This window comes from Callithrix jacchus, chromosome 7, assembly GCF_049354715.1.
Source record: "Callithrix jacchus isolate 240 chromosome 7, calJac240_pri, whole genome shotgun sequence".
Classification (NCBI taxonomy): Eukaryota; Metazoa; Chordata; class Mammalia; order Primates; family Cebidae; genus Callithrix; species Callithrix jacchus.
In genome coordinates this window covers 60,305,466-60,316,652 of record NC_133508.1, presented here as the reverse complement: position 1 = coordinate 60,316,652, position 11,187 = coordinate 60,305,466, and the positions used below count along the sequence as shown (strand labels likewise).

The following is an 11,187-nucleotide window of genomic DNA, read 5'->3' as shown; positions in this document are numbered from 1 at the left end:
TTACAAGTTTCCCTTGAAAAATCTTTTGCTAAAAAAAAAAAAAAAAAAGCGGGGGAGCTTCTTTGCTGTTCAAGGATTTATGACCTCCGAGGAGCTGTGGGTTCGAACCAGTGTTGGGCTAAGGGCGGACTGGCAGGGGGCATGGAAGCTCAAAGATCTGGGGCGCTGCCAGGAAAAAGCAAATTCTTAAAGTTAATGGTTTTCAGTGATTTTTAAATCCTTGCTGGCGAAGAGGCCCGCCTCTCCCCAGTATCAGCGCTTCCTCATTCTTTGAATCCGCGACTCCGCGGTCTTCGGCGTCAGACCAGCCAGAGGAAGCCTGTTTGCAATTTAAGCGGGCTGTGAACGCCCAGGGGCGGCGGGGGCGGGGCCGAGGCGGGCCATTTTGCATAAAGGGGCGTGCCGTGGAGCGGGCTCTATAAGTGCCGCGGTAGCGAGCGTGCACGTATTGCAAGCCACTGTTGGGGGATTTCGTTGGGTTTTCTCCCACCTCTGGGCACTTCTGGACTCACTTCCCAGCATGAAGGCGCTGAGCCCGGTGCGCGGCTGCTACGAGGCGGTGTGCTGCCTGTCGGAACGCAGTCTGGCCATCGCCAGGGGCCGAGGCAAGGGCCCGGCAGCAGAGGAGCCGCTGAGCCTGCTGGACGACATGAACCACTGCTACTCCCGCCTGCGGGAACTGGTACCCGGCGTCCCGAGGGGCACTCAGCTTAGCCAGGTGGAAATCCTACAGCGCGTCATCGACTACATCCTCGACCTGCAGGTGGTCCTGGCCGAGCCAGCCCCTGGACCCCCCGACGGGCCCCATCTCCCTATCCAGGTAAGCCTTGGAGCTGCGTCAGGGCTGAACACCCAGGCAAAGATGCTGTGGGATCCTCAGAGCCCCCGATTGCCTTATGTAACTCTTCCCGCTTTTCCTCTTCTCAGACAGCCGAGCTTGCTCCGGAACTTGTCATCTCCAACGACAAAAGGAGCTTCTGCCACTGACCCGGCCGTCCTCGCACCGCCTGGTGAGTATCTCCTCCCGTGGGGAGGGAGTTTAAACGGAAGTCCTGGAGTTGGCAGACCTTTTAAAAGATTTCCACCCCCTCGGTTTAGGGAAACCGAGGCCAGAGAGAAGTGACTTGCCCATGGTCGCATCAAATGAATGGTAGAGTCAGTTTCCATGTGATGTGCATTTCAGCCTTAAACGCGCCTCGCTCCTGCCCTCCCGCAGTGGCCAAGGGTCTGGGAAAGTAGATGCGGGTCCGACTAAATAAAAGTCTTTCTGTTTGGAGTTGTATAGGGAGCTGTGTCTTCAACAGCCCCCTCCCAGTTAGTGTCAATTCCAAGTGGGAGGGGTAGTGCAAGCTCCGCCTGTGGTCTTTGGCGCCAACTGGGTGGGGGCAGCGTGGGGCGCGGAGTTATCAGCTGGAGGTAGAGACCAAATTTCCTCCCTGGCGCCGGCCAGTCTGCGGACGGCCCCCGCCTCGGCGCCTTTGGCGGAAACTGACTGCTCCTTGGTCTTCTTTCCTCCCCCGCCCAGAACGCAGGTGCTGGCGCCCGTTTGGCCTGGGACCCCGGGAACCTCTCCTGCCGGAAGCCGGACGGCATGGATGGGCCCCAACTTCGCCCTGCCCACTTGACTTCACCAAACCCCTTCCTGGAGGCTGAACCTGGTGCCCAAGAGCGAAGGACTGTGAACTTGTGTGGCCTGAAGAGCCAGAGCCAGCTCTGGCCACCAGCTGGGCGACGTCACCCTGCCCCCACCCCACCCCCAAGTTTTAAGGACTGTCTTTTCAGAGCATGGAGGTGTGGAGGAGGGAGTGGCTGCTCTCCAGACTCTGCCAAGGCGGCGGCAGAGCTGGTCTTCTGGTCTCCTTGGAGAAAGGTTCTGATGCCCTGATTTATGAACTCTATAATAGAGTATATAGCTTTTGTACCTTTTTTACAGGAAGGTGACTTTCTGTAACAATGCGATGTATATCAAACTTTTTATAAAAGTTAACATTTTGCATAATAAACGATTTTTGAACACTTGTGTATATGACACCCGTGTCCGCTTAAGTACTAATGATGCTTTCTCTCACATGGCTGAAGTTAGGGAGCTTTGGGAAGTAAACTTGTTTGTTCCCATAAAAGGTAGATGAAAAAATGCCCAGCTGAGGAGGACAGGGTGGGGAAAGAAGGTCTCATGATGAGTCCCATGTCCATTGAGGGGTGGGTGCAGAGAAAAGATCTGGGCTCTGCCCCATCATTTCACGGATGAAGAGAAACCAGAGGGACTGGTGCAAGCATGCCGAGCAAGATGGGGGCTCAGGCAGGTTGAGAACTGAGTTCTCATGTCTCTTGAGATCAGTAGCTTTCTGTTTTATTGTCACTTAATTATTCACTATGCCTTTCTAGCCAGGGATGTGGTAAGAGCTGAAAGAACCTCAAGTGTTGCCTCACCTGGTGCCCAGACATGGGTGGTGGTTGATAGACCAATACAGAAATGAATAAACTGATAACTGGGCCTGGTTTCATTTCCTTTTTGCTTTCTGGGCTGACTTCCTTGTGGGCTTCCAAAGTTGGAAAACGAAGAGATGAGGTCTCAGATAAGAAAGATTTGGATGCTGGTTGGGAAGTACTTAATACTAATCCCTTCTCTAATGCTAGGTGGTTGTAGAGTCTGACTCTGAACAAGGAATGTGAGGCAAGAGACTCCACAGTCCTCATTTCTGCTGGTATTTCCACACCACCTCCATTGGGAACCTAATCTGTAAGCATCCCTGTCTCTAATTGAGAAATAGGGAAAAGGAAGCTCTGTGGGTAATGCTTCTGAACTAGGTTCTCACAGCCCTTGTGAAATGGAGGGGATTTGAACCTTAACTTCAGTGACTTGACTGGAAGTGGGTCAGAAGGCAAGACCCCAACCCATGCCTTCCCCCACACTCCTGGTGGCTCCCCAGGTGGGCTTCACCAGCTGCCTGGCCCTACTACAGATTCCTGTTTACGGTATGATCTCATCTGTGTGTTGGTCCCTGGCATAAATTACTTCAATATTTCATAACAAACAGGTCACGTCATCACCTTTAGTTTCTTAACCCTGGTGAGCTTTCTGGGGGTGAACAGGAGCATGGGGGGAAGGAGGAGAACCTCTGCTCATTGCCAACCATCCAGCCTCATCGGTGGTTCTTAACCTGTTTCGTGTCCTGGTCACTTTGATCTGATGGAAGGGATGAACACTGTTTTCAGAAAATACACATACACACTTTGCAGAGCAATTGCAAACCTCCAATCCTCACAGAAGGAACCCTTGCCGCAAACCAAGTACAAGGCATAGGCTGGGTCTGTCTTGGATTGTTTTTTAGGTGTGCCGTGCTAGCTTTGGATATGGCCGTACAAGGGCACAAATCCCTGCTCTGTCACCTCCTAGCTGTATAATTTCAGGCTAGTGACTTTGCCTCTCTTGAGCCTGTTTCTGTATCTGTAAAGGAAGGAAGGAAGCTGATCCTAAGGGAGTGGTTCTGAGATGCCAGGCCCCACATGACACCGTTAACTGCAGTAGAACCAGGCATTGAGCTCAATGTCTTACACCCTTTTCCGCCATAGCATGTTGCCTCCTGCTTGCTCGGAAGTTTCAGAAGGCCAAAAAGAACTGGGTGGTCATCTGCCGTGTGACTGTGAGCAAGCCACTCTACATCTCTGAGCCTCTCTCCTTCTGTGCCCTGCTGTCTCCCAGGACAGAAGATAATGGTGGGAAAGTTCTTTGAAATGCATCACACACCTACGAGGTATTATTAAGCTAATTCTAAGGAAATTGCCTGTCAGGACTCCCAGGACTGAGCTGTTCAGGTGGCCAGGACAAAAGATAGACCAGCATGCCAATCCATTAGTCATTAGAGAGTGAAAGCAATTTGGCCCTAGGTCAGAAAACTCCCAGAGAGATGATAGTGTCTTCTGTCATAATCACCTGTGGAAGGGCCCGCCAGGTTCCAGACTATTTTATCTTCATTTTTGTTCTAATCCTCACAAACTACCATGATAGGTCTCATTCCTGGTTTATAGAAAAAAAGACTCAGAGAGGCCGAATAACTTGATCCACGTCACACAGCAAGAAAGTTGCAGAGCAGAGTTTGGGAAACCCAGTTTCCTCTAGCTTCAAAGCTCATGTTCTTGCCTTCACTTCAGATTGGCTTTTTCCTCCCCATTCCCAGAGCCTGGCACATGCTTGGGCACCAGTGAGTGCTTGTGGAATGAAAGACCTAGGACTCCCCCTCATCTGTGAAAGGGGGATGACAATACCTTCTTTCCAGGTGTGTTGTTCAGATAAACCATAAGGAGCATAAAGTATCCACTAGGCTTCCTGAACTGCAAGATTCACTGCTGACACGAAATTGTCGCATGCGATCACATTCAGAGCTGACGAGAATAGATTATTTGGGAGGTAACTTTATTTTGTAAATTAGCTTAGAACAGGCGAAGGAACTTGCCGGTGGCCACAAGGCTCCGAAGTAACAAGCCAGGATTCAAATTCATGCCTGTGACACCAGAAATGGTGCCCTTTCCTGAAAGCCGGTTATAGCTCTCTACCCGTGGACGCGCGGGACAACCTTCAATTATCTGTCTTCCCGGCCTCATTACCCCTCGTGGCCACCACTCTTCCCCAAGCCCCAGGCTACACCCTAAAAGCCTCCTGCTGCTCTCTTTCCCGCAGCGCTGCTTCCAGAGCTCCCCTCTGCCCACTCCCGGACCTCCCTGGAGACAGCCACTCCCCATCGGCGGCTCAGCAGCGCCGGGGCACGGACAGAGCCTCGGCCCACGTGGCCCGGAGCCTGGAGGGGCGGGGCATAACCGGCCCCGCCCCCTCCCCGCCCCTCCTGGCGCCCCATGCTCCCCCCGCGAGCCCTGGGGGCTGCTCGCAGGTGTTCGCTGGCGCCCGGATGTCTGAGCTCTGGCTCCGCTCTGGCTCCGGCTCCCTCCGCAGCCTGCGGGCGGGGCTCGCAGCCCATCCGGAGCCTCGCGGCGCCTCCGCCGCTCTGCCAGCAGCGTGGCCTCTCGGTTCCCAGCCTCCCGGCCTGGGGGGCCCCCCACCCAGCGAAGTCGCTGACCCCACTGCTCTCTCGCTGCCCCCAGCTGCGCTCGGGCCTCTGCAGCCTCGGCGCGCCCCCCACCCGCTTCCTGCCCCGGCCGCGAGGCAGCCCTGGATCGCACCCGGTTCCTTCCTTCCTTCGTTCTTTCAGGCAACTCGCATTCCTCGAGCGCCTGCGTCGTGCCCTGCACTGGGCCTTCCCGACCTTCCAACTGTGGCCCCAGGCCCGCTGGGCTCCTCCGGGAAGCCTCTGCCTTCTCGGCTCTCCTTCCCTACCTACTCGCTCTGTTCAGTGAGGTGCTTCGCTGAGAGTCGAGCATTTAAGTGTTCTCTGATTAGTTCTCCTGTTAGAGGTCAGTCAGTGGCAAGGTCACGAAGTCTCTGTGATTTGGGGTTTCGCCAGCCTGGGGCAGGCTTTAGGGATAAATGTGTGTAGTAAGGCTGTGGGGGTCCGTTTGTAGGCAGTGACAGCGGCCAAGGTTTGTGTGAGTTGTCTTTGGGTAGGGTCGGTGGACAATCGGGATCAGGGTAGTGAGCCATGTTGAGACCAGGACTTGGGGGTTGCCTTTGACAAACCAGATAAGGAGAGAGTTCTCTGAACTCATACTCACCTTCCTCAGTGGCTGACCATAGCGCCCCCCTATACACACTCCTTCTGAGCTGTGGAGCTGTCCTTCCATCTGGGAATGCCGCGTCTCACCACCACCCTGCTTCTACTTGGTGCCCGATGCTGCAGGCAGAAGCCCTCACTGGGCCAGACTTGTCAAAGGGAGCCTGGGCTTGGACTGAGGGTGGCCACGGTAGGGAGGTCATAAGCTTCCTGGGGGACCCTTACCTTGGAGCCACCCAGGAAAGTGAATGTTCTTCCTGCACCGTCATTTGTTATAAGTCTGAAGCCTGTCAGGGATGGAAGGAAGGGCCCTTAGAGATCACAAATGTAGTCCAGAGTTGGGTAGGAGCCGGCTCAGGGACACACAGCAAGTTGGTGGTCAAATTGGGATTGGAGCACCAGCCTCCCACCTTCCCGTCCAGGGCTCTTTTCATGATGCTCTCTCCCTACCCTGAGTAGGGGTTGTTTTTCCCGCTTTAGAGATGGGGCAGCAGAGGCCTGGAGAGGCTGAGGGACTGCCTCTTAGCCTGAGGATCTGAAAAAATGAAGTCAGGAAGGATGATTTCCCAAAGCATTGTCTCTTGTCACTGCCACCCTCGTAAGGAGCAAATGGAACAAGGGTGGCCAAGAGTCGAGTTGGAAAGTGGAGAGGGAGAGAACACTGTAAGAACGGCTGGGGAAAAGCTTAGCTGGGCTCTTATGGAAACATATGGATCTCATTACCCAGAGTTGAGGTGGTCGATGGCCAGCTGGCAATTGGTCCGTTTGGGGCTAAAAATGTGTGTTGTATGGCAATGAGGGTACCCAAGGCACAGCAGACTCCCTGGAATAACCTGCCCACTCCTTGATCCCAGTTCTTCCTGAATCTTGTTTTCTATGCCTATGCCATTTCTAGCATCAGAAAAAGGGTTTCTGGGTACGGTGGCTGTCGCCTGTAATCCCAGGACTTAGGGAGTCTGAGGTGGGCACATAACCTGAGGTCAGGCGTTCAAGACCAGCCTGGCCAACATGGTGAAACCCCGTCTCTACTAAAAATACAAAAATTAGCTGGGCGTGGTGGCGCGTGCCTGTAATCCCAGCTACTCGGGAGGCTGACGTAGGAGAATCACTTGAACCCCGGAGGCAGAGGTTACAGTGAGCTGAGATCATGCCACTGGACTCCAGTCTGGGCAACAGAGCGAGATTCCATCTCCTATGAAAAGAAAAAAAGGGTTTCAAGACATGCCTCTGTAGGTTATGCAGGGAAGAGATGAGAGATTGAGGACCAACAGGACAGACAACCATATTGCTCCATTCGCCACCCCACACCCACCCTGACTTTCTTCATCAGGGCCAGGGGCCACCTGGTCTTACAGTGGGTCCATATCCCCTGTTCATGATCCTGCCTTCCACTGAGGGTTCATCCAGGTGGGCCCCAAGGGGCCTAGATGTTAATCCCTGTCAATCATATTTTCCACTGCAGGTTCAACTTCATATACAAAGACAGCGGCAAATAAGTGTTTGAAAAGAGGCCATTCACTGGTGGACAGCATTTTACAGTCTAGGTGGTAACATGGACTCGTTGGGGGGTGCTTCCGTGACCACCCCCTACCATGGCTCATAGATGTTAGGGGACCTGCTAAAGGTCACCCTGGAGTAACTGTCAGAGCCAGTCTCCAAGGTGGCCTCCTTAGCCAGCGCTTTGCATGTCTGCAGCTGTTTTGAAGCTTTGTGCAAACCGATGGGTACTGCAGAATTGGCCTCTTCCAGCCACAGCAGTGATCCTGTTACTTTCTGTCTGTGAGTCTGGGAAATAGACACTGGTTAAAACCTCAGCTTTGCTATTTACCAGCTGTGCTATCACAGATAAGTTTTTTGTTTTTCTTTGTGTGTGTGTGTTTGTGTGTGTGTGGTTTATTTGTTTTTTGAGATAGGGTCTCAATCTGTTACCCAAGCAGGAATGCAGTGGCATGATCACTGCTCTTACTGCAGCCTTGGCCTCCCAGGTTCAAGTGATCCTCCCACCTCAGCCTCCTGAGTAGCTGGGACTACAGGTATGTGCCACCATGCCCAGCTTTTTTCCTTTTGTATTAACGTTGCCTCAGCTGGTCTAGAACTCCTGGGCTCAAGCAATCTTCCCACCTCGGCTTCCCAAAGTGCTGGGATTACAGGTCTGAGCAACCTCACTGGGCTACAGGTAAGTTATTTATGTTCTCTGAGCCTCACGTGGTTGCCTTGATAATTAAATTAGATGACATACGTGAAGCATCTGGTACTTGGTAGGCCCCAGATGACCCCCACCACAGAGTTTGCTGGGCTTGGTGTCAGATTCCTAGACTTATTCCTTCTTCATCCTTCCAGGGTGGCAATGTGGTTGGCATAACCCAATCACAGTGCCCCAGGACTCCTGTCCAGCACTGGCACTCTATCTGCAGAGCCCTTTTACTCAGCCTGGCAGCATCCTATCAGCATCATGGCCCAGTGGCTTGAGGAATATAAACAGTGGAGACTAAAAGCAGAGCTCTGGTCCAGCACCTCCACTCCCAAGCTCTGCCACCCTGGTCAAGCTCCTTCCCCTCTCTGAGCCTCAGTCTCTTCCCTGTAAGACTGTGAGAACCCTGCCCAGAGTTGTGTGCAGATTTACTGAATGTAAAGCACCTAAAAACCTGCGAGGATGTGGCTGGCACTCAAGAAGCATTACTAGACTCATTTCACACATGGAGAAACTGAGTCCCGGAGTGGGAAAGAGACTTAGGCAAAGATTCCCTCACAAACATGGGGATAAAAAGCCAGATCTTCAAGCTCCCAGTCAGTGCCTAATGACTACTTTCTCATTCTTGGAATTTGTAATTATTTCATGACAAGTGTGTTTTTAGCTGCTGGAAGGACAGAGCTTCAGATGCTGTGAGCCTGCCCCAGCTCAGCCTAACCCAGAACCAGCTCACTCATGAAGCTACCCTCCCTTGAAAAGAATAGGAGTTTCGAGGAGGGAGAACATGACCCACAGGCCAAAGCACTTGGAGACCAGAGTTGGTGTAATTTCAGGTAAGAGTAGCAGCTTTGTGATCAGCCAGACCTCCATTCAAATCCTTCTCTGCCACCTCTTAGCTGTGTGACCAGCTACATGACACCACCTGCCCGAGCCTCAGGTTTTCATCTGTAAACTCCCAATGGTCCCTCTCCAATAGGGCTATTATAGGAATTAAATAAGACAACAGAGGTAGAGTAACTGCTCCCCACAGGCAACCCTTACAATTTCACAAAGAGGAAGCCAAAAGGGAGCCAGCTACTTTTTTTGTTTTTTGAGACAGAGTCTCACTCTGCCACTGGGCTACAGTATAGTGGCGTGATCTTGGCTCACTGCAACCTCCACCTCCTGGGTTCAAGCAATTCTCCTGCCTCAGTCTCCTGAGTAGCTGGAATTATAGGTGCCCATCACCATGCCCAGCTAATTTTTTTGAATTTTTAGTAGAGATGAGGTTTCACCATGTTGGCCAGGATGGCCTTGATCTCTTGACTTCGTGATCTGCCTACCTCAGTCTCCCAAAGTGCTGGGATTTACAGGCATAAGCCACCTCACCTGGCATTTTTTTTTTTTTTTTTAGACAGAGTCTTGGTCTGTCGCCCAGGCTGGAGTGCAGTGGTGTGATCTTGGCTCACTTCAAACTCTGCCTCCTGGGTTCAAGTGATTCTTGTGTCTCAGCCTCCTAAATAGCTGGGAATACAGGCAGATGCCACCACACCCAGCTAATTTTTCTATTTTTAGTAGAGACTGAGTTTCACCATGTTAGCCAGGCTGACCTTGAACCCCTAACCTCAAGTGATCTATCTGCCTTGGCCTCCCAAAGTGCTGGGATTACAGGCATGAGCCACCATGCCCAGCTGGAGCCAGCTATTTCTTATCCTTATCCTTGTGTATAAATCTTTTTGTAAACTTTTAAACAATTTTTTGTTTTATTTTTATTTTTTATTTTTGAGACAGGATCTCTCTCTGTCATCCAGGCTGGAATGCATTATCATGATCACCACTCACTGCAGCCTCAACCCTCCAGACTCAATTAATCCTCCCACCTCAGCCTCCCAAGTTGCTGGGGCTACAGGTACCCATCACCACACTTGGCTAATTTTTATTTATTTATTTATTTTTGAGATGAAGTCTTGCACTGTTGCCTGGGCTGGAGTGCAGTGATGTGATCTCGGCTCACTACAACCTCTGCCTGCCAAGTCGCTTGAGAGGGTTCAAGCGACTCTCCTGCTCAGCTTCCAAAGTTGCTGGGATTATTTACAGGCGTCCACCACAACACCTGGCTAAATTTTTGTGCTTTCAATAGAGATGGGGTTTCACTACGTTGGCCAGACTGGTCTCAAACTCCTGAAGTTGTGATCTGCCTGCCTTGGCCTCCCAAAATGCTGGGATTACTGGTGTCAGTCATCACACCCTGCCTAATTTTTTTATTGTCAATGGAGACAAGGTTTGGCCATGTTGCTCAGGCTGGTCTCAAACTCCTGGGCTCAAGCAATCCACCTGCCTCAGCCTCCCAAAGTGCTGGGATTACAGGTATAAGCCACCTTGCCCATCCTTATAAACTTTTTTTTTTTTTTTTATGGCATCTCGCTCTATTGGCCAGGCTGGAAAGTAGTGGTGCAATCTTGGCTCACTGCAACCTCCTTCTCCCAGGTTCAAGCAATTCTCCCACCTCAGCCTCCTGAGTAGTTGGGATTACAGGTACCCACCACCATGCCTGGCTAATTTTTTGTATTTTTTTTTTTTAAAGAGACAGAGTTTCACCATGTTGGCCAGGCTGGTCTCGAACTCCTGACCTCAGGTGATCCACCCACCTCCCCCTCCCAAAGTGCTGGGATTACAGGTGTGAGCCACCACGCCTGCCCTCTAATTTTTTGTATTTTTAATAGAGACGGGGTTTCTCCATGTTGGCCAGGCTGTTCTTGAACTCCTGACCTCAAGTGATCTGCCCACCGTGGCCTCCCAAAGTGCTGGGATTACAGGCGTAAGCCATCGTGCCTGGCTCTTGTTAGAAACTTGTAATTGAGCAAACAATGGAAAATAGAGATGGTCTAAGAGTTGTCTAATGAAATGCTTTGTGTCCCATGTTCTTCCATGTACTAGCTGTGTGAACTTAAGGCAAGTGACTTCTCTTCTCAGTGTCTGCTAACAGTCCCTACACAGATGATCATTGTGAGACTTAGTTCCCATACAGAATTCTTAGGTTAGTGTCTGGCACATAATAAGAACCACAGCCCCCAAATGCTAGTTGTCACTCATTATCTTAGCATACCATGGGAAGCCTGTGTTCTCTTACATTCTATAACCATCTGTGGTTTAATATAAAATTGTGATAGCTCTTTTATTTTTATTTTTTTTAGTAAAATGGGCATTTTAGAAAGATGTACCAGATTTTTATCACGTGGCTTTGTGAGACCCAGCACCCAGCCAACTTCACACACAGTCCCACATGTGCATGCATGAGAACACATGCATGGAGACACACATGCTTTGACAAGGTTGTGCTGCGCTGGGCTGCTT

General features: G+C 51.4%; 1 protein-coding gene across 1 annotated transcript; it reads left to right on the top strand.

The window, feature by feature from the left end:
* Positions 1-447: 447 nt before the first annotated feature.
* ID3 (inhibitor of DNA binding 3) lies at positions 448-2,029 on the top strand. The gene is made up of 3 exons (XM_009000624.5): positions 448-820; positions 928-1,010; positions 1,526-2,029. The coding sequence occupies exons 1-2, from the start codon at positions 521-523 to the stop codon at positions 985-987; spliced, it is 360 nt and encodes a 119-aa protein (XP_008998872.1). The 5' UTR covers positions 448-520; the 3' UTR covers positions 988-1,010; positions 1,526-2,029.
* The last annotated feature ends 9,158 nt before the right edge of the window (positions 2,030-11,187 follow it).

Excerpts from the sequence above, each read along its gene's own strand:
- ID3 (XM_009000624.5), top strand. The coding sequence starts at position 521 with ATGAAGGCGCTGAGCCCGGTGCGCGGCTGCTACGAGGCGGTGTGCTGC. Across the intron at positions 821-927 it reads GGCCCCATCTCCCTATCCAG|ACAGCCGAGCTTGCTCCGGA; the intron begins GTAAGCCTTGGA and ends TCCTCTTCTCAG.